At 53.5% G+C, this 24780-nt stretch overlaps 1 protein-coding gene across 15 annotated transcripts; it reads right to left on the reverse strand.

The window, feature by feature from the left end:
* On the reverse strand, positions 1-24336 carry TJAP1 (tight junction associated protein 1). Of its 15 annotated transcripts, none has more exons than XM_039231180.1 (13): positions 24279-24336; positions 23673-23768; positions 14330-14458; positions 11804-11910; positions 7402-7499; positions 6543-6668; positions 4916-4944; positions 4018-4179; positions 3733-3799; positions 3469-3498; positions 2662-2769; positions 2473-2556; positions 1-1714 (listed from the first exon to the last, which is right to left on the reverse strand). In XM_039231180.1, the coding sequence occupies exons 6-13, from the start codon at positions 6639-6641 to the stop codon at positions 617-619; spliced, it is 1677 nt and encodes a 558-aa protein (XP_039087111.1). In that variant the 5' UTR covers positions 6642-6668; positions 7402-7499; positions 11804-11910; positions 14330-14458; positions 23673-23768; positions 24279-24336; the 3' UTR covers positions 1-616. The 15 variants fall into 15 exon arrangements, with proteins under 15 accessions (XP_039087111.1, XP_039087114.1, XP_039087110.1 ...); XM_039231183.1 differs by lacking the exon at positions 24279-24336 and adding an exon at positions 11475-11565 and having other exon boundaries at positions 23673-24053; XM_039231179.1 differs by lacking the exon at positions 24279-24336 and adding an exon at positions 13435-13649 and having other exon boundaries at positions 23673-24053.
* Positions 24337-24780: the final 444 nt, after the last annotated feature.

Consider the following 24780-nt stretch of genomic DNA (forward strand, 5'->3'; position numbering starts at 1 on the left):
TCAGTAAAATAGTTTTAATTTTAAAATAGTCATTGATGTGAAAACATCCCAAAGCTGGGAGTAACAGTCTAGAGCCAAGGTCAGGAGGGGGCCAGGCCTCACCTAGAGCCCAGCTTGACCCCTGAATCCCTCCCTCTCCTCCCTTCCAGAGGGAGGATGGACACAGCTGAGGCGAGCCCTGAGTGAGTCCTATCCCTCATCCCCCAAGGGCCCCTTGAAGGCAACAGCTTGTGCAGAGGACTTGAGGGGAGAGGAAAACAGGCAGAAAATAGAAATTAGAGGTTAATAATCCCCGACGACGTCCCCCTCCCAAACCCAGGAAAAATAAAAAACACAAAAAATAAACTTGTGGGTAGGAAAGGGGGATGGAAGATGAACACTGATATAATGGACCCCTCAGCACCCCAGAACAGCCCAATCTGGGCGACTGGAAGAAAGGTCTTGAGCCCCAGCTGCATGTTACCCTTAGGGAATAAATATTCCACAAAGAAAAGGGAAAAGCCATGAGACAAGCCGGTGCCCGTCACAGGCAGTGCAGCTAGAAGGCCTGGTGTGGCCCACCTGACCCCACCGCACAGGATGCAGAGCAGCGGGGGCAGGAGGGCGAGCAGGGGCCCTAGTTGAGCAGGTTGCCCTGCTCCTGGGCCTGCGTCAGGCTGTCCTTGCGGTGAAGGTGGTGCACCCCCATCCTCTTGGGGCTGCGCTGGGGACGGCTGGAGCTGGGGAGTGCCCAGGCCCTGCCCTCGGTGTGGGAAGTGACAGGCCCCTGATCTGTGCCATTGTCACTGGGCAGCAGACTCTGGCGTTCTTCCTCAGGGCTGACGGGCAGGTTCAGCTCTTCCTCCTCCTCCCTGGGAAGGCCAGAATCAGCTTCTGTTGGCAGCAAAAGACCACTCTCACCAGGTGGGGAAGAATGTGCCGGAACCTCCTCATCTCTGTCAGTGGGGCTAATGGCAAAATGGCGCTGCAAGTCAGGGAGGGCATCACGTCCGAAGGCTGTGCGCTGGGCCACAGCGGCTGGAGGTGGAGTGCGGTCCACAAATGCCCGCTGCCAGCTGGCTAGCAGGTCCTCCTCAGAGCTGGCAGAGCTGGCCGGGGCACTGAGTGCTGGGGGGACAGGGCTGGACTCGTGATGGGGTGAGGCCTGGGCTGAGGCAGGGCCACTGGGCACTGGGCTGGGGCGCGCCCGCTCACCACTCTCCTCCACCAGGCTCAGGGAAATGGCCTGGCGGGTGGCGTAAGTACAGTTGGGCAGGGGGCTGTTGCGGGGGATTCGCACCTTATCCTCAGAGAACTCAATTACCTTGCGGCCAGGATACAGCGGGTGTGGTGGGGATGGGGTGGGGTAGGGGCTCAGTTTCTCAAAGGCTGGCAGGGGCAGCTCCTCCTCTGGGGAGCCCCCAGCAGTGCCCAGGGAGCGGCATTCCCCATTGGGTTGTGGGGTGGGACTGCCAGGGGCCGGGGGACTGGCTGGGTCACCCGAGCCCCCACCACTCATGTCCACGTGCACAAAGACATCCTCGGCCAAGGGGCGCCCGGCACTGCCTGACTGGGCTGAGTTAAGCAGTAGAGACTCTGGCTTCTCCAGCACCCGGGCAATGACTGAGGTGGGTACCACGGCCCCTGGCATCAGGCTAGCGGCAGGGCCCGGGCTGGCAGCCTCTTGACCACCGTGCAGATGTTTCCGAACCATGTCCTGTAGCTCACAGGGCAGCTGGGGTAAAAGAGTGGGAGAAGGAAAGACAGACATGAATGACCCCAATCTCAGAGCAGAAATAATGACCAGCACGTACAAGCACCACTGCATGCTCAGCACTCCGTGACCTCCCGGTGTCCCAGCATGCCGGGGTACGGCCTCATTTCACAAATAAACCAAGGCTCCGCAGGGGTGAAATAACTTGAAACTTTTGATGAACACAGCCAGCATCTGAGCCCAGAACTGGTGCTAAGGCCCACATGCTCTCAAATGTCCATCTCCCCCCATCTCAGCAGTGGCTTCTGCCCAACCAGACACAAGTTTGAGGACCTGTACCGGCCAGTAGCCTCAGGAGTACCTCCACTCCTTCTACAGGCCCCATCGACCTTGGGCCTGAAGCTCTGGAGTCTAGAGTTTGCCCGTTAGGGTAAAGGGATCAGCTAGGCCAATCCTCCCTCAATATTCTTATGACCGATAGCCCTGACCACCCCCCACCTTCCTGCATGGGATCCCGAAATTGAGTGCCTCTCTCCATCTCTGCCCCAGGAATACCAACAGGGCCAGCCCCCAGCCCCAATGACAAGCTCTTGACAGCACACAGGACACCGGCCAGTGGCAGAGCTGACTGGCTTGAGAGAAGCCGTGCAGGCGAGGGCAGGGCAAGGCAGAGAGGCTGAGTCAAGGCAGGAGGATAGAGTGAGGTGTAAAACCCCAAGTCAGAGGAGTTCTGAGAAGGCAGGGCTAGCGCTGGTGGGGGTTGGGGGGGGGGTGCTCACATCTGCGAACTTGTGGTTGCGGAAGTGGGACTTGTTGCACTTGAGAAGCTGCACAGCCAGGTTGCAGTCCAGCCGGTACCGCTCCTACAGGGACAGGCAAGGGTCAGAGGCCGGCCCCGCCCCAGGCAGCAGGGCCAGGACCAGGGCAAAGCCAGGGGCATGGGTGGGGAGGGCCCCCACCGCACGTACGTTGAGCTCCTCCAGCTTGTTGATGGTGTTCTTGGCGTCCAGCAGCTTGTTGGTCAGCTCCACGATCTCCCAGTCCAGTGTCTTCCTGTCCATCTCAGCCTTCTTGATCTGAGGCACACAAGCGTGTGAACCCTGCCCACACTCCAGCCTGCCTTCCCCCCCCTCCACCTCCTCCCGGCCCAGAGACACAGGAAGCCACAGGTGCTGGGGGCAGCCAAGGCGGACGAAGTAGACAGACGGATGAACAGACAGAAGAAGACCAGCCATCTCTCCTGTTCTCCGGGCTGGCTGTGGGGTGGAGGCTTTCTGAGTATGACCTGCTGCCACCTGGGCCCAGGACAAGAGCTGCCCATCAAGGGGCTCTACACAGGAGGCGAGGCAGCCGGAACAGAGGAGTAAGTGTGCAAAGTGCAAACCCAGGGCCTGAAGCCTACGTGTGGAGCTGCTTCCGGGCTCAAGCTAGGAAGAGGGAGGGGTGGGGCTAGAAGGCAGCTGGGGGCGCCTGTGAGATTATCTCGTTGAGCCAGCTCGACAGCGGCCTTCTGATCTTCAGTTCAGGGACGGATCTACACCCCGCCCCCACCAATGGCTCGGGCTTGTTGCTGCTGCAGCGGAGCTGTGAGTGTTCAGTGGTGACATCAACCGGTACCTCTGCCAGAGCCAAGGAGGAGGCAATGTACCGAATGGGCCTCATGTAAGGAAGAGGAAAGCAGTGGGCAGAGAGACAGGGCCGGGCCCCGGCAACCCCAGAGCTCATCTGAGGAGGAAGCCAGGGCAAGGGAGAAAACACACAAACTCAGACGCAACTGCAAAGATCCAGCTGTGGCTAAGAGAGGCCTGACAGGAGAGGGCGGCAGCGACGGCGGCAGCGTGAGGGGAAGACGGGAGAGAAGAGAAACAGTGTGAGCACTAAGACGGTCCTGACTCGCACAGCACACTGCGGTCCCCTCCCCGCTGCCGTCCCACCCCCCTCCCTAAGCCCCAGTGGCATTCCCCCAGCAAGTCCCAGCCCCCAGCTCTGCTATGAGCACAGTGCCGTTTGGCCGGCACCCCCAACCGCAGACAGATTACCAGCGTGTGCAGCTTGTCCTCCAGCTCCTGGTTGGTCCTCTGGGAAGCCGTGTAGCTGTTCTGAAGCCTGTGGAGGAACACAAGGCAGAGCCCTGGGTCAAGATCTGCTCTTCAGACCCTGCTCCCTCAACCCCCCCTTGACTGGGGATCTTGGGCAGGTCATTCTCCTCCCAGAACGGCAGTCTCCCCGTCAGAATCAGATGATCTCAGAGGTCTTCCAGCTAAAATCCTATGAATGGGGAGGGGAAAATGGGACATGTGTCCTGTGGCCCCTCATTTCCACACCTGCGGAACTTGTCCTTAAATTTGTCCAGCTCCTCACGGCTCTGGCCCAGCTCCAGCTCCAAGCAGTCCTGCCCGATCTCCAGCTCGCGCTCAAGGGCCTCGGTGCGCCTGGTGGCCGAGGCCAGGCGCCGGCGGAGCTCCTCGTTCTCCTGCTGTAAGAGCCTGGTAGGGTGAGGGGGTAAGGGCAGAGGGGCATCAGAGGTAGACGGGCCAGCCCTGGAGCCCCAGGCTGGGCTCAGGTAGGAAGGAGTAGGGATGACATGAGCATAGGCAACTGGGGACAAGGGACTCCTTGCGACTGAGTCTGGGGTGGCATATCCCACAGGCCTGCTGGCCCGGAGAGCACAGCCTGGCTCGGGGGCAGGGGTAGAAGCAGAGGGGATGGTAGAATCCACCTCCACCCCAGAAGAAGAATGAGAAGACAGAATTTGTATGAGGGGTGGAGTTCCCAGTCTGTCTCTGGTTACAGCCCAAGCCAGCCGGCCACCAAGCCTTGCAGCTCCAGTTTCCCCACTGCACAATCAGGCTGCTCCATTATTAATCTCCTGGAAATGCAGCCCAGCACTGCCCTCCTCTCCAAAGGCCTCACATGGCTGACAGAAAGGGCTGCGGGGAGCCAGCTGGCACCAAAGGGCCAGGGGCCGGGGCAAGGCTCTTTGGCAAGAGCAGGCCCCTCAGAGCACCTTGGATTGCAGGTTCCCTTGGAGTCCATGCATCAAAAACTCTTTCCAGAAGGAATACCCACATCCATCCTCCTCCCAGAGTCCCTAAGGCTCCATCCCAACCTTCACTTCTACCTAATCCAATGAAAAGCCCGCCTGTACCAACAGCCTTGCCTGGAGCTAAGAGGGAAGTGCTGAGGCAAAGCAGGGCAGGCTCTCGGGCAGCAGATACTCACTTCATCCTCTCTGCATCAGTCAGGGGTTCCTGTGCACAAAAGAACAGAAGCTTGAGGCTCAGCCCTAGACCACTGACCCACCCTGCTTCCTCACCCTGCTTGCCCACCCTCCAAAGAGACCTGGGAAGGGCCGTGTCCGAAGCCCAAACAATCTCACAAAAGTGGGCCCCGAGGAGATGGAGGCAATCCAGTATCACCCGGACGAGCCTAGACTACTCTCTGCCATGCCAACCAGAAGGTTCAAGAACCCCTTCCAACCTTTACCCTTACCCACACCACTTCCAGCCCCCCCTTATAATTCTAGAGCAGGCTGCAAATGAGTCCTGGTACCCCTGGCATATCTCCCAGGTATAGACAGGGTCTGTCAGCTGTTCACTGGGCTCCCAGTGGGCCCTGCAGGCATGGCGGAGACCTTCCAGAGAAGTGAATTAGTCGGGCAAGCTACAGTAGGGTGCTGAGCAGTAGCAAAGCCCTCCTGGCCCCTGGGGGAAGATGGGGCAGAATCAGGCCCTTACAGAGGCCCTGGAGGAACAAGTACATGGGTGAAGGATAGCCTTTGGGCCAGGCCTGACGGGGAGGAGTAAAGAGTCTCACCCTTATCCTACATTTCACCTCTGGCCCCGTGCTCCCCAAGCCCCCACGATGGTTATGGCTTAAGAGCCAGAGCTCAACCAGCCACAGAGCGGCGAAATGTCAAGCAGCCCACTCCAAATGGAGCAGACTGCTGCCAAATGCCAATCCCAGGCAGGAAAGTGAGGGGGTGGCCCAGACCATGGACTTCGGAGCCAATGACACCTGGATCTGATCCTATTCTGCCATACTCTGCTTATAACAGCCTTGCTGAGCCTTAGGGTCCTCATCCACAAAACCAAGGGAATGCCCACTGGGTGGTACCTAGCACAATACCTGGCCTTTTTATTTAGTGTTCCCTGAACTGAAAACAGGCAAGTCACAGCATTCCTGCCCTGAATCTGACCAAAGTGGGTCATGGTATGCCTGATGTATGCATGTATGATATCTCTCAAGTACTGTGAATGTGCTCCATGTGGTGTAACAGGGAGGAAACACAGTAGCAAGGTACATAAACTGCAGGCTCCCATTCCTCCTGAGACTAAGCTGAATGAGGGAGGACGGCCTATTTGGAGAATGTTTTGCAGTTGCCTGAAGAAAGCCTCCCAAGAACCTAACACAGTTCCTGGCTGGGAGCATGTATTTAACAAATGTTAGCCGAACAAGGCAAAGCTGGAGGAAGGGCCGGGACTTCCGGGGACAGCAAAGAACAGCTGGTCTGTGGGGAAGAAGCCAGAGCACAACCTCCTCCACAGAGTCCCAGCCTCCGGTGAGTTAGGACCCCTCAGTCCGGTGGGCTGCCTCTGGCAGGAAGAATGATACTGCCTGGGATCGCTTCTGCTGAGGCACAGAGACTCTGGGTTCCCTGACATGGGGACATGTACTCACAGTTGTCCCCTTATAGGGGCCTACATTGCCCCCACCAGCAGTGCTGCAGCTAGGAGACCCCAAATGGGTATCAGCAGTGCCACACCCACACCCCAACTCGGGGGACCAAAATCCTGTCAGGCGGGAGAAGTCACTCAGACATGTAGCCTCCGGGCCTGCATCTTCTGACCTCCTGCTCCAGCTGGGATCCAGGAACCTCCAGCCGCAACTCACGATGCTCAGGTGGGGCCTTACGGTACGGTTTCTTAGCAGGGGCTGCGCTGGTCATTCTGGGAGGTGAGGGCTTCTCAACCTGCTGAGGGGAAGCAAGGAAGTAGGAGGCTCAGACAGGAGCAAGAGGCCTCTGGACTGAGGAAAAAAAGGACAGTGAAGGGGATGTATGCAGGAGCCACCAGGCAGGCAGATAGGACTGGGCCATTATGGGGATCAACAGAAACCTGGACTTTGGTATCTCAGTGTCCAAGGGTCAGGGGAGTGCTGGAGGGGACAAGGGCCCAATGCACCAGGTGCGTGGGAAAGGCAGGCCTAAGGTTCTGGGCATAGGACGAGTGGATTCTGGTCTAGCAGTGGGACGGTGTATCTACGAGTGGCCCACGGCTCACCTTAGTGGGCTTATAAAAATGCCTCGGAGGGAAAAACTGTTCCCTATGAATCGGTTTCCCCAACTCTAAATTGGGGATGAGGAGAGCAGCATATTCACAGACCTTCTGTGAAGATTATATAAGCCACTACGTTTTTTATAGTTACCTGGCACTTAGGAAATGTTCGTGTTAGCTCAACAAAACAAAACAAAACAAAACACCAGTAACCAGAAAGTAAGGATTTGAGGATGCTCCCCAACCCAGTCTCCTCAGTGGGGTCTCCAAGCTTGAGAGCCCTGAAGGCCAATCCTCTCTGGCCTCCACCATTCTCTTTTCACCAGCCCCCACCAAGAGAGGCCACCTGTCTGTCCCTCACCTCCCAGCCTCCCAGGAAGGGAGCCCTGGGACCGGGGGGTGGGGGGGAGGGCAGGTCTCACAGGGACATACCGTCTGACGGTCGGCAGCTCTCTCTGTTCCGCTGTCCCAGAGTTAGCCCTCAGCTCTCCGCATCCCACGGCCCCTCCACTTCCTCTAGCCAACAGCTCCTGAAACCGGAGAAGAGAAGAAAGTGGAAACCAGGTGTCAGCCGCGTGTCTGTCAGGGCCACAGGCTGACCTACCTAGTCCCGGACCTGGAAGGCCCCCAGGGAGAGCCAGGCAGAAAAGGCATGGACCAGGAGCATTGGAAAAAGCAGAGGAAGCAGGAGAGGACTGGAAGCACGGGGCTCCTTTCTCCGTGAAAGCACTGTCACAGGCCCACACAAGACACATTATGTGTCTTGTATGTGTTCGTGGTCTCAGCTTGCCACATGCCTGACTCAGGAATAGGTCCGATCCTGTTCTGTCCCTATCCTACCCCACACCTGTCCTGTTCATCTCTCAGGCCTCTCAGGGTCTGGAAACTAAGAGAATCGGGGAGCATGGCTTGCAGAAGAGAACACCAGGCAAAAGCCTAGCAGAAACCAAGAAGGTGCAGGGGAAAGTTCCTAGCACTTTCCCAGGAGCCCAAAGACTGCTTCTGTGTGTAATGATGGTAAACAGACTTTGCAACAAAGGAGGGGAGGCGCAGGAGAAAATTCTGAAAAAGAAGCAATGACTAGAATTAGAATCTAATTAGAATTCTGAATTAGAGCAATGATTGAGCAATCTCAACAAGGAGATTTTGGTGTCCCCCACCCCCTCATTCACCCGCTCCTCCCAGATACCTGGCAATGTCTGAATGGCTGTCACAATGGTGGGGGCGCTAACTGGCATCTAGTGGGTAGAGGCCAGGGATGCTGCTAAACATCCTGTAACACAAAGGACAGCCCCCCACCCCCACCCCATGATGAAGAAATCTCAGCACACAGTGTTGGCAGCACCCAGGCTGAGAAACTCTGTGGAGCTGAGACACTGGACTCCAGGCTACGGTACTTCGGTCACTGGTTTCTCTTCCACACTGAGGTGGCTAGACTGAGCAACACGTGAGGCCCCGTCCAGGGTCATGGGAGTGCCGAGCCCTTCCCCCACCTGTAATAAGCAGGGCCGCAGCACGGGGGCAGCAGCCACCACAGGGACCAACAGAGGCAGTAACCTCAGGTGGCCTTCTGGGCATAAACAATCTTCCCGCCACCATCCACATAAATAGAGCTGGGGGCTGAGGGAAGCCTTGCGGGCTAAAGCGTGTGTTCTGCTGTCGGGACATGCCCTGGCCCCGACTCCTGTCACATTCCAACAGAGCCTGAGGCAGGAAGAACAGTGAGGGGGTAGGGAGGGCGGGGCAGCAGGAGTGGCCACCCTCCTCTGTCTGGGCAGCCTGGTCTCTGACTGGGGTTCTGGGGGGAGCTGGGGCATGGCAGCAGGCACGAGTCGCCAACCTCCGCCCCTTTGATGGTGAGGCGGACATGTCCCCACAGGGCACAAGCAGCCTGCTGTGTCGGGCTGACTCCCTGCACAGGAATCCGGGCGGGCCCAAAAGGACAGCACATTCCTGGGGTGTGGGGGAGCAAACAAGACACCCCCGCAGGTTCCCCGGGGCTACCCTCCTGAGGGCCCCAGGGTGGGAGCTCCTACGGCCTGAGGGAGAGGCCCAGAAGGTCCCAAGCCATCCTGGATACCTGGGTACTGATACTCAGGCAGTGTAAGTGTGGGGTACATGAGTTAGAAAAGGGGACAGCCAAAGACACAGAGTAATAGATACAGGTAGCCAAGAACCTCTGCGAAATCCAGGGAGGGAGACTCCAGAGTTGGGCCTGCTCCTTTCCCCATCTGCACCCCACAGCTGCAGGCCATGCTGTGGACCCCCTCCATTCTCAGCCTCTCCTTTCCTTCCTTAGCCCTAATCATACCAATACCCACACTGGCCTCTAGGACCAGGACACCTGACTGGGTGGCAGGTGGGGCAGGCAGGAAGCAAAATGACAGCGCTCTGGGGATCTTTCCTGGAAGGAGAAAGGCCTTTACTCCACAGCCCACGGCCCTAGCTCTACTTGTCACACATCCTGCCTCATCTTGACCTCAAGTCCCCATTCCTGGCCCCACAGCACATACTCCCAGGGCTTTCCTGGCTGGATAACCCGGCTTGCTGCGGGGACAGACAGCGTGGAAGTGGCCTGGCAGGGAGACAGGGAGTACCACAAACACCCGTGCTCCAGGATGAGTGGTGCCAGCAATGGCAAGCAGTTCTCTCTCCTGGCCAGAGCCTGCTCTTTTCTTTTTATTTTTTTTATTTTAATGTTTTTTTATTTATTTCTGAGAGAGAGAGAGAGAGACAGTGTGAGCAGGGGAGGGTCAGAGAGAGAGAGAGGGAGATACAGAATCGGGAGCAGGCTCCAGGTTCTGAGCTAGCTGTCAGCACAGAGCCCAAAGCGGGGCTCCATGAACCGTGAGATCATAACCTGAGCTGAAGTCGGACACTTAACCAACTGGGCCACCTAGGCACCACGAGCGTGCTCTTTTCATACACATCAGGGCTACAAGGAAGGGAGCCACTCCCGACTGGGGAAGCAGAAGGCAATGCCCACGGGGGAAACAGTCTGCTAGGGAGCCTTCAGTGTCCCGAACACTAGCCCACGAAGAAGAGTCTGTCTCACTCCCTGCCCCACATTCATAAATACCAGTACGTGTTGGGGCCCACGGCAGCAACCGGGGGTGGGGGTGGGGGAACAATTCCATCACTGAACAGGAATGCAAAGGGGCTGACAGGCCGCTGTCCTTGATTGGGAGCATGGCACAGAAGGACAGACCCTAGAGTGAGAGCAATGCCAGGTGCACCGGAGAACAAAGCAAGCAGCAGCTGGACACCAGGCCGATGGCCAGGGGAAGATAAAAGGTGAGCTGCAAGACAGCAGAGCAGCCCCGCCAGGAAGCCCCAGCTACCGGTTTCGGCCTCCACTGGTCACGTCTCCTTCACCCAAAGATTCCCAGGTTGCCTTGGAGTGTTTCAGCCCAAGGAGGATTTCCCAATCCCATGTTAAGAAGAGGAAGTCTCCAGGGGAAGTAGCCAGATAACTCGGAATGAGATACAGGCCATGATAAGCAAGCAAGCAGCCTTTGGGGTCTCCTGGCCTCTAGCTGCTGGGCTGGTTCCAGGGCACCTCCAAGAAAATGGTCCTTTGGAAAGTCTAGAAACTGAAAAGAAGCCCACTCCCAACCCTCAGCCCAAACCACATGAGCTTCAAGGAACTGGGGGCAGAGGACTGGGGATGTAGGGCTACCAGATCACGTGCCGGGTTTGTACTACCAACAGCCGAGCGGCTAGAAAGGCTGAGGCCTAGGTTAAAACCCCTGGCTGACCCCCAGTGTGGTCCAGGGCTCCTCAGGCACTGTGGGAGGGAGACACCCATGGCAGTGGTTCTGTGCCCCGGGGAAGCTGCTCTCCTCACACCCCCGCCCCACCTAGCCCTGCCTCCCCCTTCCTCCCCTGCATAGCATTCATTCTTCACTCACTCAAACTCCGTTCAGAGAGACTCAGCCTGGCTCCGCAGGGGTGGAAAGGGGGGTGGAGAGCTTCCTAATTGCCATGTTGCAATCTGCCAGTCAGTGCTGGCCGCCTGTTGCCGCCTGCCCTGTGTTAAATACCTTCTCCCTGATTATAGCCCATGGGGCACGATTAGCTGCCTCCAGAGAACAAAGTCTACTTTCATTAGAAATGGGACTCGGCACGCACAGCAAATCTGCACTGTGAACCCCCTAAACAGCTGAGCAGAGAGTATAGTCGGGAGCAGATATACGGAGAAATGTGTGCCAGACGCTGGCTGAGCGGTATCCTTTAATCAAAGGACCAAAAAATCGGCCAAGCATCACTCTTTAAACCAGGAGATGGGACTCACACCTGCGTCCTTTCATGGGTAAGTGCCCGTATGTGACCCGGGGCTTCCACCACGGTTAGGGGTCACTGCTGCTGGAGATGGAGTAGGATAAGGAGAAACCTTTAGAATCCTGACTTCCTCCAAACCATATCCTCACTCCCACTCTCTGCAGACACCCACAGTAGGCAAAGGCAAGAAGGTTCAAGCCCAAGAGTCAAGGACGCCCTCTCACTTCCTTCTGCCATCTTTTCTGCGGGTCTGCCCAGGGCAAAGTCAAAGGTGCAGGAGAGGAAGGGAGGCCCGAGCATCCAGCTTTCTCCCTGCTGAAGGAGTGAAACCAAAATGGGTGTGACTCTTTGGCTTTTCAAACTTGAGCCTGCCCCCATGGACATCTCGTCCAGCTCCCCAGGCTCTGCATTGCTACCTCCCTCCACCCTCCCTATTCACTTGCCCTGCCCTAGAGAGACCGACCGCCTCCCCTGCTCCCCACATCACCCACACTCTCCGTAAGAAATTATGGCCCCAACAGTTTATCTGGGCTCAGACCATTTCCGAACCTACCAATAGTCCTTTCTCCACAGCTGTCATTGACTCAAGCAAATGAGGGACCATCAGAGAGGGGCCACACATCACCACTAAAAACATTAAAACTCTTCTTCATAATTCACCTGAAGAAAGTCAAACAGAGAATCACTCATTAGCAATCACTACTGCTTTTAGAAGAAAAGGAAACTGGCCCTTTTCCAGAACATTCCAGCTGTGTTTTATGCTTCCTTAATTCCCATGGAACCCAGCAGGACACAAATAAGTAATAAAAATAAACACAGGCCCTTCCTAAAGCCCCTCCTCAATGGCTACCACATGAATGTCTGATCACACAGGGACTAGAGTCTCCTCTGTGGGAATCGTCCTTAGCTAGAAGCCCTGGATATAGAATATCTGAACTCTGGAGGAAACTGCGCCTCTGGGGGCAGGACACACTCCCACCATACAAGTCTGGCTGCTTCTCAAGCCCCTGAAATTCAGGGTCTGTATCCAAATGAGGCTCAAGAAACACAAACCCCCATCTGCAAGGGCCGGGCCCAGTAGCCAGGTGACCCAGCAGAGGCCCTGGAGATTACTCACAAGGGTTCTCCCACCCTATTAACACAGCCCCTCCCGACCCTGACTGTCAGTCTCCCAGCTCAGCTGATCCCACCGAAGCTGGCTGGGTTCAGCCCTCTCTACATCAACCCCTGGGTGCCCCTCCTACTTGCTACCAGCCCCCAGTTTCCGGCATGCAGCTGTTCCTGAGGTCCATGAGCAAAGCCCTCAGCAATCCTGGGCGCGTGGCAGGCAAGCAGCCAGCAGAGCATGGGGTGGGGCCTGGGCAGGCTCCGCTCTGGGCCGATGACTAGGCTGAGAGATGCCAGTCTGTGCCCAGACCAGCCCTGATGCCCCTCCAACAGCCATGCCTACCACCCTTCTGAGCAAGTACAACCTCACCCTCTTGGGACAAGCTGCCTGCGGCCCTGACCTGGCCCTCTGCCTGCTCTAAACGGAATTGATAGACAGGTTTTTAAAAACCAAAATGGAGGGGAATTATTCTGCCCCAGAGTAATCCTGAGGACTCCAAACCAGTGCCGGGGACCTGCAAGCGCTCACCTGGCTCCCACCTGAGCAAATACCTCAAGTCTATCCAGCTGGCCTCGCATTCGAGCAAACACCTGACAGAACAAAGGAGCTGAAGACAACTGTTGATGATGATCCAAGCAACCTCCCCCTAAGTAAAGGGATTTCCACAAAGTCCCACAAATCAACCAGTACTTGATAAGAAGTCCCCAAGCCCTCACCTCAGGAAAGGCAATGTAAGGGGTGGTCCTGAACCACCCTTTGTTTTCCTGGTCAGCCCGGCCACCAGGCACCCCACTTAGGGTCCCTACACATCTGTGCAGCACCTATACCCTCTCACGTTTACACATTCCCACCTCATACTAGCAGGAAGCTCCCTGCTTCTCCCTCCTGACCCAAGGGGAACAGAGCCTACCTGGAGGGTCCTCGGATCCCAAGTTCCCCCACTCGGTCTACCCCTACTGCTCTGCCTCCAGAGGCTGCAGCCAGAGAGGCTATCTAAGGAGCTCCCTGTGCAGAACACCAGGGAGCCCCGAGCACTCGGCCTCCCTGCTATCCCCAGAGCGCCCTTCTTTCCAAACCTGGAAGGCAGTCTGCTGGGAGCTTCTCCACGGCAAGCTGTTCACCAGCCTCCCAGTCTGAGGCCAAGGCTTCTCCCAGTCCCAAGCCCACTGCGGAGTCCAAAGCCAGGGCCCGCCTGTCGTAGCTGAGGTGCCCTTGCAGCTCTTCTCGGTTAAAGTCCACCTGAAGCTCGACATGTGAAAGGTGGTGGGGAGCCTGACTCCACCCACTCCACCTGCCGGAGCAACAGGCACCATGAGCTCTATCTCAGGTGGGTACCTGGTTCTGGGCTCCAGCTTTTAGGCCTAAGTAGCTTCACTCTCTGCCCAGGGAATTTCTTGCAGCCAGGCTGCAGTTTTCCTCAACACCCCAACTTTGAGGAGAACCTTGCAACTGGCCCTAAATTATTATCCTGGGGTGAGAATAACGGGGACACCATTCATTCTTCCCCGTTTGACAAAGGGAAGCAACTATCCAGTGGAGAAGAAAATTCCCCTCCCACTCTAGCGCCACCTAGCTCTGAGGTGTGCAAACAGCGTGGTAACAGCGCAATGTTCTCAAATTCCATAATGCTTAAAGCAGATTGAACAGAAACTCTAACCAATTCTGTTTTAAGGGAGACCTGGGCAGTGCGGTGGTGACTGAGGGGAGCGTGAGGTGCGCAGGAGCCAGCAGCAGGCTGGCAGGTGTCTGTGCATAGGAAAGCCCCCTCTTCTGGCCTTAGAGGGGGCACGTCCCCACCTATGGCAAGGAGACTTGGGAAGATGGAGGGAACCCAGCAGTAAGGACAAGAGAGCAGAGGAGGTGGCATGAGGTAAGCTAAGGGGAGGAGGCACCCAGGCTAGGGGGAGGAGGGGTGAGAGGCGCTGCTGGTGGTACCCCCAGGGTAGGTTAGCTGGCCCAGATCAGACTCACAGGGTTAGTGTCTTCTCCCCAACCAGCCAGCTCTCCTGGTTAGCACGGTTAGCGACAGACTCATGGCAGACGCCTTCCAGGCACTCCATATAAACAGACAGCTTGGTTGAGAGCAGCCCAACTCCGGAGCTGCAAAGAGAGAGCAAAAGGATGCCCAGCTGCGAGATGCCAGAGGGGACACACTGCACTCTTCCTCCGACAGGGGAGGCTCCTGCTGACTTACCACTGGAGCCCCAGGGACTTTCTCCCATCCAAAAACCATGCCAGCTGGGAGTGCACCCCGCCCTCTGCCAACCAGGGAGTCCTAGCTGCTGACCCCAGGTAAGAGGGCTTTCTGGTTGGTCAACAGAAAGAGACGAGAGCTCTGGTGGAAGGGGGCACTACTGCAGGGGTGGGCGTAGGGGGAGCTTCCGTCTTGCCTCTTCCCCGGACATGGCTGCCAGGCTGCCCAGCCCCGAAAGATGGGGTGTCAGGACAAAGCCAGCCACAGCTGCAGCTGCCGCCCATCCCATGCCTGTGGCAGCACAGTCCACCCCACCATGCCCCACAGGCTCCGAGGAAAGGGGCCAAGACAGAACTGGCCCAGGGGTCAGAGGCTGCAACAAGAGCTGCATCGAACGCACAGTACAATGGGGCAGTGTATGACCGGGCCCAGAGCTGGGCCAGCCAAGGCAAGGGGTGGCACGCTGCCACCTTTCAGTTTCTGAAAGCACCGGGGGAATGGCGCTTCTCAGGGAGCCGGCCCCAGAGAAACCCACAGAGCAAGGATAAAGGAAGGCTGTGCCGCAGCCGGGCTCCTTGGACTCCAACAGCGACTATTCCACCTGCTCAGAACGAGCAATGCCCAGAGAGGCTAGTGTTCCCATCACAGCCAAGTCCAGGAAACAGCAGAAAACACCCTTCCTGAAGCCTCCAGAACCACCCGAGGGGAAGTGACACTCCTTGGCTTAGAGATGTCAGGGAAGACGGAGCTATAGTACTGGAGTCCCCGAACCCCACAAGATGTGACCCATGCAGCAGCAGGAGAGGAAAGCTACAGCAAATGTATCAGGAAACACTGTGCTTACGGAGAAGGGCAGCATGTTGGCGAGGAAAAGCAGGATTCCCCTTCTGTCAGGAAAGCCCTGCAGATGATGAGATGACTCAGGGCAGAGGAGAACAGCGACCACCCTGGTGCCACTTACGGGCCTGGCCCTTCTCCCAAGCTCCGGTTAATCATTCCCAACTGCCAACTCCTTGGGCTCCCTGTGTTACTCTGACAATAGCTCAGGAGCTCCAAAGGCTAAGGCCTGACCACAGAGGGGGAGATAACCATCCAGAAGAGAAGACAACTTCCTGTAGGCTCTGACCTCTTCCCTAGACTGGGAAGAATGAATGCATGGCCGTTGACAGGCTACCTTCAGAATCCTCACCCACAAATAAGACCAAAAAACACCAGCTGGGTCTGGCTTGATTTCAAAACACAGAGCAGCGAAAATCCGAGGAAACTCAAAGTTCCAGAAACCAGGACGCTCTCTGCATTGAAACAGAGCTTGAGAAATCAGGTACATTTACACTCTTCGCAGCCACAGATAACAGAAGAGTGAAGGGGAGAAACACAGGGAGACAGAAGTGGTGAGGCCCATGCCAAGTTTATAACCATCCCGATTCCCACTCAAGGGCACTCCTGCCAGACGACTTCACCTCAGAATAAAAAACAACCCCTCAGATAACCAGGGGGCCTGCTGTGGAGAGAACCTCTAGGGAAGATTCTCTGCCCCTTCCAAGGAGCCAGCCCCAGAGAAAGGCCCCATGCTGGGAAGGAGGCTACAACAAGGGGCTGGGGGTGGGGGTGGGAGCGCACCCTCCTCCCCAACTTGTTAGGTGAGCAGAGCAAGCTGAAGAACAGCATGTACCGCTATTGAGTCTTGTTTATTTTACAAAAGATACAAGATGAGGAATGTCTAGAAGCACACAAAAATGATCAGAAGGATACATGATAGCTCCTGGTCTCTGGGAAAGGGGCTTAGACAGGAGCCTGGGGGAAGGGAGAGAGGGTCCTTTTACTTTTTTGGTATATTTGTCCATATGGTTGGTGTTTTCTACAAGGACATATGCTTGTGGTGAAAACACAGAATTCCTAGACAAACAGGACAAACCCCTCCATCTGCCATGTGTTTTTACCATCCCGAAAACGCTTCCCTTTCCATCACACGTCCTTTGATCCTTGTGGCCTAGTGAGGCCCACAGAACAAGTGGCGTTCTTCCATTCTGAAGGGAAAGGACACGTGACTTCCCCAAGACCACAGACAGAACTGGAAGAGAACGCTCTGTGTCCAATCCCAGGGCAAAGCTCCCTCCTCTAGGGAGCCAGAGGAAAGCCATGACAATTCTGCCCTGATGGAAAGGCTTCTGAGACTGAAGTCCCCATGGGCTCACTCACCTGTGAGGGTAAAAAGAGGTTCAGTACCCAAAATTGCCAGCCCAGCGTTTGATCCTACCATCACCTGAGCGAAGGGCACCGCAAGGCTAGCACCATCTAGTCTGCTTCCCACCAGGTGGCCCCTGCCCTCAGGGAGTTCCCCCCACGGTTCACTGGGAAAACACAGAAGCTCTTCACAAATAGGCGGCACGTCCTTTACAGATGCCAAATGTTAGACAGCCGGCACCTATGAGATAGTAACTAACAAAGAAGAGGTCCCACTCTCCCACTCATGGCCAGTCCAGGAGACTCAGCCTCTTTGAAGCCTAAAAGCACACAGCACAAGCCAGTCCTGCTGGCTCGCCCAATCTCCTCTCAAATCTGCCAAACATACGATGCTGCCTACCGGCCCTGCCGAGATGCCATCAGCGAAGAGGTGCCACACTGCAATGTGCACTCCCACACTGAGGGACAAGGAGTGAGCCCGCGGAAAGCCCTGTCCCTCCACTTTCAGCTACAGGTCTCATCCTTCTGATTGGTCTAGGCATTAACAAGGTCGTAGTAGGCCCTGGCTGTGAGTGTGGAGCACACCTGGACAGTACGAGCAATACAGCCAGAAAAGCAAGCAGGTTATGGGGCACGAATAGGAGCTTAATGAATAACAAAGAGGATGCGGGCAGCCAGCCTTTAGAAAATAGTGATTAGCAAGAAAATATACTGGAGCTACTTCACCTCTGCTTTTAACCTTTCCTGCTGGATGTGTTATTAGAAGATAACAAGGCTAAAAAAAAGAATATAAGGCTGAAAAGGGAGAAAGCTGAAGCCAAGCACCTGGAAGATGGTTTAACTACATTAACTTAACTTTGGAAAATAATTAGTAATGCTATTGCTAATACTATTACCTTTTGTTTATGCAGGACCTTCCTTCCTAAGAGTTCAAAGGGTTTTGCCAGATGGATCCTATCTGCTTTCTGTTTCAAGAAGGAGGGAGGGTTTGGGTCACACAATAACCAGGACTGCTCAGTACCTACTACATAGGGCCCCTAAGAGGCTTCCGAGATGAAAGATCTTACCCCAAGTGGGGGAGAGACAGGTTAACGGCCACTTGTATTACAGTGTGTACGCCTTGGAGAGCCTGGAGGAGAGACTCCTGGCTGCGGCAGGGGTTCAAGGACCAGCCAAGAAGGCTGCCCTTATAAACTCACACTGGAGCGCCACCTGGCATTACACAATGAAGAGGTCTAGACCTCTGGAAACACACTCCTTTGGTGTTTGTTGGGAACTGGTGCCCTAAGAACTACCCCCATGAACTACACTAAAAACAAAAAGGCAAAAAGAAGGGACAGTGAACTCCCAGCTACCAGTCCTGTTTCTGGGGAGCATCTGAGTTAAGCCTGTTCTGTGAAACAAGATCATCAAAGCCCTAAGAAAACTAGGGCCAAGACGTCTAGCTTCCTGAATACCTAGACGTGTTCTACCAGCTTCATCCAATATTTTTCAATCCATAAAATACCAGGGAACATGAATTCCTTAAACAGCCCATCCAGTCATCCACAGACTTAACTACATTACAAATCTACCACCTACCCACCCCCACCTGTATCCACCAAGGTCACCACCAATTCACGTGTAAAGGTGACCCATCAGAGGAACAATTACAAACACAAAAGATGGAGAGAAGCACCAACTGTTTTTGCACAGGCTACTCATTGATGATGTCCCCAACCTCACCTTTTATTATTGCTTCATCACAGGAACGGAGACTCTCTCAATTTTACTCCCACCTCAAAATGCTCCTGGCTACCTGGCAGAAACCAAAAGGCTGATTCTAGCTTGAATAAAACAAAGCCTTTGCTTATCCGTTGTGTTTTCCAAAATGGCATTCATTTATTCAACAAATACTGAGTATCCTTCACATGACAGGCCCTAGGCTACATGCTCAATACTCCTACAAAAAAGATAATGTCACCCTCATTTTATAGGGGACGATACCAAGAATCCTATCAGTCAAGCAACTTGCCGAAGTCACACAGCTGGTAAGTGCCAGAATCAAGATTTAAACCAGGCCTTCCTCAGAAGTCAGACTGTTTCCCACCCCTCTCCCTCATCCCATGATCAGGGAGGGACCCTCCTCTACAGAGGGTCAGCTCGGTGACAGAGGCCAACAAATAAACAGAGAAATTACTACACAACATAGCTTATGCCAGAACTGACACTGCTCACACAAAGTGCTGTGGGGGCCAAGAGAAAGAAAGGAAAGCAGGAAGTCTTCTCATTGGAGGTTACACAGGCGCTGGGCCAGCCTTAGGGGATAAGCAGAGTTTTGGAGACAGTGAGCATTATGGAGGGAGCGAAATGCACAAGCAAAGAAGAATAAAGTAAACGATGGCCATAACAGGCCCAGGAGCAGTGGGACATTTAGGAGCAATGAAGCACAGGACAGAAGTGGAGGTGACAGCATCCAGGCCAGAAGCTGGAGTCTGGGCCAGAGTGTAAACAACCTTCCTGCATGCTGAGGTAGAGTGTGGACTTTATCCTAGACAAGGCAGAAACCATGGCATTTTAAGGGAACAGAACATTGTTTTTCACAGGAAAATAATTCTCACAGCAGCTTGGAAGCTAAGACTGGCCGCCACATTTCATTCATTCTCTGTGCTCCACCATACTGTAAAGCGCCTATTAAGTGCCCCACACTATTCTAAATGGTAGAATACAATAATGAATAAGACCTAGTCTCTGTGGTCAGGACACTCACAGCCTGGTGAGAGTCAGACAAGTAAACAGACAATCATAACGCAGCCTAAGTGTTAAAACACAAGCACAGAAGAAAGGCAGGAAAGGAGTGAGGCTCCCCATACAAAGTGACATTTGTCTAAAGGACAAAGAGGTAGGTGAAGGGTGGAGGGGGAATGCATCCCAGAAGGGCCAGCATGTGCAAAGGCCCAGAAGCTAGAGAGAACAGGTTCAGAGAGCTGTTAAGAGGCTGAATCCAGGTGAGAAACAAAAACCTGTTTTACCCAGACATCCTCAGCACTCAAAACATGGTGGTGAGAATAAGGTAAAGGGATTAGATGCAAAGATTACACATGATTAAGGGGTCTTAAGAGAAGAAAGTGACTTTAAGAGTGACAAAACCAGAACAGTAAAGGCAGAGAACTGGCTCCAAATCTTATCAACCTTCACACCGCAGTTCATTCATTTGCAAAAATGAGATCTGAATCCAGAAAGTCTGAGGACTTCTAACAAAACACAAAGGTGTAGGGACACCTGGGTGGCTCAGTCAGGTAAGCATCTGACTCTTGGTTTCTGCTCAGGTCATGGTCTCGCGGTTTCGTAAATTCAAGCCGCATGTCGGGCTCCGGCTTTGCGATGGCAGCATGGAGCCTGCTTGGGATTTTCTTTCTCTCTCTTTCTCTCTCTTCCCCTCTCTGCCCTTTCCCAACTGGAGCTGTCTCTCTCAAGATAAATAACCTTAAAACAAAAACAAAAACACAAAGGTGTACTCTATAGAGATTACACGTTTCAGCATGCTGACTGCAGCACAAATCGAGATAAAGTACATTCTCCTGAGATATATGACTCCTCAGGTGATGGTGGACGGGAACAGACACTGACAGATACTAACTCCAAATATGATGTGCCATAACAATAGAAAAAGGTCATCTGGGGGCTGGGTCAGAATTCCCAGAAAAAGCCCTAATCTGGTCAGACTTCAGGCGCGTGCCTAGTCTGGTGGCAAGGTGGAGAGTCATTTACTAAAGAAAAAGATGGGCCCTGAGGGCGTATTAAATAGACAGGACATGACTCAGAAGGAGGGGAAGAGTGAGTCTTAAGTGCAGGGCAAAGGAAAAGCCAGTCAATCAAGCTTTGGGCACACCTCTGCCCCAAGGCTACACACCAGACTTCAGCTTGGCTGAAAGGAAAGAGAGGAGCCTGGCCAGGACCTTCCAGAACTACACAAGTTTCAGCAGAAGCACATCTGTTTTCCATTTCCCCTCAAGCTGGGGGGAGGGAGGGAAGGGAGTGGGTATTTAAAGTGCCGCCTTTTTTTTTTTCTGTAGTTTGCTACCTGCTATTTTTAAAACAAAGATGACATCCAGATTGTCTATGAATTCAACACTATGGTTACTTCAACTGTTCATGTCAGTAATCAAAGTCAGAAATGAGCCTTTTATTTTTGTCTACATGAATACACACACACCCCTTTAAGGTATGCTAAGAGTGGATCCTCATGTCAGTCTGCTCACCCAACCCAGGCCCAAGGTTTTCCAAAAGACAGTCACCAAAGCTGAATCATGAAGAGAGAGTCCAGATTTGGCTAACAAGGCAAAGGCTCCCTCACCACAGCCCCTGCAGCGGTTTTTACCTCTGGGGAGAGAGCTGTGATGAGCTCAGCATCTACAACATTTTTTAAATAACTAAAAAAAAGTTTACTACAGTCTAACAATCATGACAAACAAAAGCTACAAAATGCCACTGGGCATATTTAATAAACAGTTCACTTCATACCAACCCCCACTCCCCAAAAAAGCTCAATTGCTGAAGCCAGACAGTCAAATCCCAGCTCTGCCCCTTACTAGCTGAGAGACCTGAAACAAATTAACCACTCTTCACCTCTATTTGCTGATCTGTAAAATGGGGACAATGAAAGTATTTTCTTCATAGGGTCGTTATAAAAATCAAATTAGTTAATACATTTAATGCACTTCCAACAGTGCCAGACACACAGAATGTGCTCAGTAAGCACTGCTATTATTATCGCTCAAATGCAAAGATAATTCTTTTTTTTTTTTTTTTTAAATGTTTTATTTATTTCTAGGAGAGAGAGAGAGAGACAGCGTGAACAGGGGAGGGTCAGAAAGAGAGGGAGTCACAGACTGAAACAGGCCCCAGGCTCTGAGCTGGCAGTCAGCACAGAGCCCGACGCGGGGCTCGAACCCACGAACCGTGAGATCATGACCTAAGCGAAAGTCGGACGCTTAACCGACTAAGCCACCCAGGCGCCCCTCAAATGCAAAGATAATTCTAAAGCCTCACAACTTCAAACAGGAAACCATGGGTATTTTAACGTCACTTTAAATAGTTTGATGAAGATGATCTCGCTACATCCAAAAGCTAGGCCCCATTTCTCTAACATCAAGACAGCAGCCCAAACCAGGACAGGGCCTCCACACAGAGACACCAGGTTCAATCGTGAAGCAGAAGTTAGTACTGAGATCTGACCAGAACAACAACAAATATGTACGGGGTGTCAGTCGCTGTTCTAAATACATTAATGTATTTAGATTAAGGTTGTCACCTTATGAGATGGGTACTCTTACCATCTCCATCTGATTGCTGAGAAAGCTAAGGTATAGTGAGCTATGCAATTTCTTTTTTTTTTTTAATTTTTTTTTAATGTTTTATTTATTTCTAGCAGAGAGAGAGAGAGAGAGAGACAGCGTGAGCAGGGGAGGGTCAGAGAGAGAGAGAGAGAGAGAGAGTCACAGACTCTGAAACAGGCTCCAGGCTCTGAGCTGGCAGTCAACACAGAGCCCGACGCAGGGCTCGAACCCACGAACCGCAAGATCATGACCTGAGTGAAAGTCGGACGCTTAACCGACTAAGCCACCCGGGGGCCCCTGAGCTATGCAATTTCTAAAGGTCACAGAGCTACAAATGGCAAAGCCAGTATTTGAACTTGGCATTCTGGCTCCAGAGTCAGTGCTCTTAACCTCTATGTTTATGCTCACCACAGTCCTTGCTGCTCAGTTCCCAAGGGGGCATCCACAAATCATCCTTAGAGAAAGTTCCCAACCTTCTAGAGTCACAGTTAAATAACATCAGTTCTTCAGATACCTGAAGGTATTTGAGTTGGCCTGTAGCAAGCCTTTTCTTTTTTTTCTTTTTTTTTTTTTTGCAGGGTGGGGGTGGGTGGGGGGGAGTAGGAGATGCTTAGTGAGGAGTCCTGGATCAAATGAGACCTCCCAATCCAATCATGCAGCAGATAGCAGTCATGAAATAAGCTTTGGTAAGACCTGTCCCCAGCCTTGGCTTGTGCATAACCACAGGGCACAGAAGGAAGTGAGGACCATATTCATGGCACTTTGTGGCTCCAGACCCCTTCCCTTTCCTCCAACCCCAAATCCATCGTCTCTTAAGCATGCTTAGTTTGGTTAGTGAAACTGATTTTTTTTTTTATGTGGTTTGACAGGGAAAATACAAGGGAAGAGAAGAAAACTATCAGAAAAGTTCTACAATCCTTTCCTTCCAACACTACACTGATCCATTCTGTAAAGCAGCTCTCAAATATCAGGGATCTCAGGGACAGAGATTGATATAATAAATATTCTCAGAGCCTTATACAAGTCAATTTGACCCCTTACCATAAACTGATCCGGGCTTCTCCCTAATCCCCACCTGATTTTCCTTCTCCACTGACCCCACCTACCCACTAAATCCACATTCCCAAAGGAAACACTAATGAGCCCTTCTTACAAAAAGATGAAAAGTAGACTTGCAGCAAGAGTGAATTCATGAGTTGGTGACAGGACATAATTAGATTTTTTTTTCTCATGACTCCCCCTGCCCCCCATCCATCACCACAAATCTCTACTTCAGGTAGGACGACAAACTGAAGACGTGATGGGAGACTTAAAGTTTCATACAGTGAGCATGTAGGAAACTGCTTGTGACAGGGATGTATTAAAGTACTTTCTGCCTGATCTCTTGGCTCCTGACCATGTTCATTCGCACAGGCGAAGGCACACAAGGCTCAATTCTACACCCAATTCTCAAAAATCACCATACAATCTAAACAGAACACTAATTTACAGACTACGGGCAAAGGGTAACCTCTACAGAAGAAAGCCCTTTTCAGATTAAATGATTCTTAGTATCACTCTGAACTCATGCATCCTGCTTGCAAGGAGCATGCCAGCCTGTCACTGGAGGCCACCTTACCCGCTCTGGGGTTGAGCTGGGGCAAGTCGCTATCTCTTCTTCTTTCCAAGCAGGCACTGTGATTTCTTCCAGTCCCTGGGACCCCTGAATCTTCAGCTGAAATTGGGGCAGATGCTATAGGAACTCTGGAAAGGCTGATCTAAGTCTGGAGAAGGGTCATCTGACTGGCTTTCGTTCCCTCCTCACCAAACCTGCCCAGCATCTTCCAGGTCTCTCTTCTCCCCTTCCCCACTATCCTCCTCCACGGGGAAGACTTCTTTCCAACCGGCCGGGTACAGTCGGGCCTCGGCCACAAGCTCCAGACTTCTTTCTTAATTCTTGGTTAAGAAAGTCCCCTCCAATTCGTGACTGCTTCTTCAGGGCCTGCACGCCTACTTCTGGTTCCCCTGCGCTAGACCGTTCCCCCAGGGCCGCCCCTGGATCCTAGGCCCCCTCCCCTCCGCCCGTCTCCCTCTTTATTTCTTTCCGCCTCCTACCTTCCCCCATTCCATTTCCTCTTCTTAACCCCGGAGCTAGTCCCTCCTCCGCCCCTACTCCGAGCTAGTGTTCCTACGATTCCCCCCAACTCCAGCCTCCCGACCCAACTACTCCAACCCCACAACAAACTTTCTGCCGCTGCCCGCTGCCTTCAAGCCGCCATCTTGCCGCGGGGCAGGCCGGGTAGTGGCCACGGCCGCGGGAATCCCCACGCACAGGGCGCCGCGCGTCATCAGGGGCGTGGCTAGGGGCGTGGCTTCGTGATGAGGAATTAGGGCACCAGGTGATGAGGAAAGATGGGGATCTCCTCAGAATAAGGTTTAGAGGCCGGGCGGGCGGAGAAGGAAGGAGGTGTCAAGGGTAGGGCAATAGCGGGAAGGGTCAGGAAAGATTCTGATACTAAAGGGGAAAAAAAAGAGAGAGAGAAAACACAAAATTATGGTGGAATAGTATTAGCACTGGTTCCCCGTCATCCGATGGATAAAAGCAGCTTCTCAGTTTGCCACGCACGGAGGTCGGTGTGACCCACCCTCTTCCCCTTCATCAGACTAATTTTCCACCTCTCCCAGAGACTTCAGGTTCCCAACTGTCCTGTGTTTTCAGGCCGTTAAGCCCTCAAAGGGTCCAAGCC

The sequence above is a fragment of the Hyaena hyaena genome, unplaced genomic scaffold, assembly GCF_003009895.1.
Source record: "Hyaena hyaena isolate Hyena2069 unplaced genomic scaffold, ASM300989v1 scaffold_55, whole genome shotgun sequence".
Lineage (NCBI taxonomy): Eukaryota > Metazoa > Chordata > Mammalia > Carnivora > Hyaenidae > Hyaena > Hyaena hyaena.

Coding starts and splice junctions, on each gene's coding strand:
- TJAP1 (XM_039231180.1), bottom strand. CDS start 6,641: ATGACCAGCGCAGCCCCTGCTAAGAAACCGTACCGTAAGGCCCCACCT. Junction 4,945..6,542: donor GATCCCAGCTGGAGCAGGAG/GTCAGAAGATGC, acceptor TTTTGTGCACAG/GAACCCCTGACTGATGCAGA. Junction 3,499..3,732: donor AGGACAAGCTGCACACGCTG/GTAATCTGTCTG, acceptor CTCTCCTGTCAG/GCCTCTCTTAGCCACAGCTG.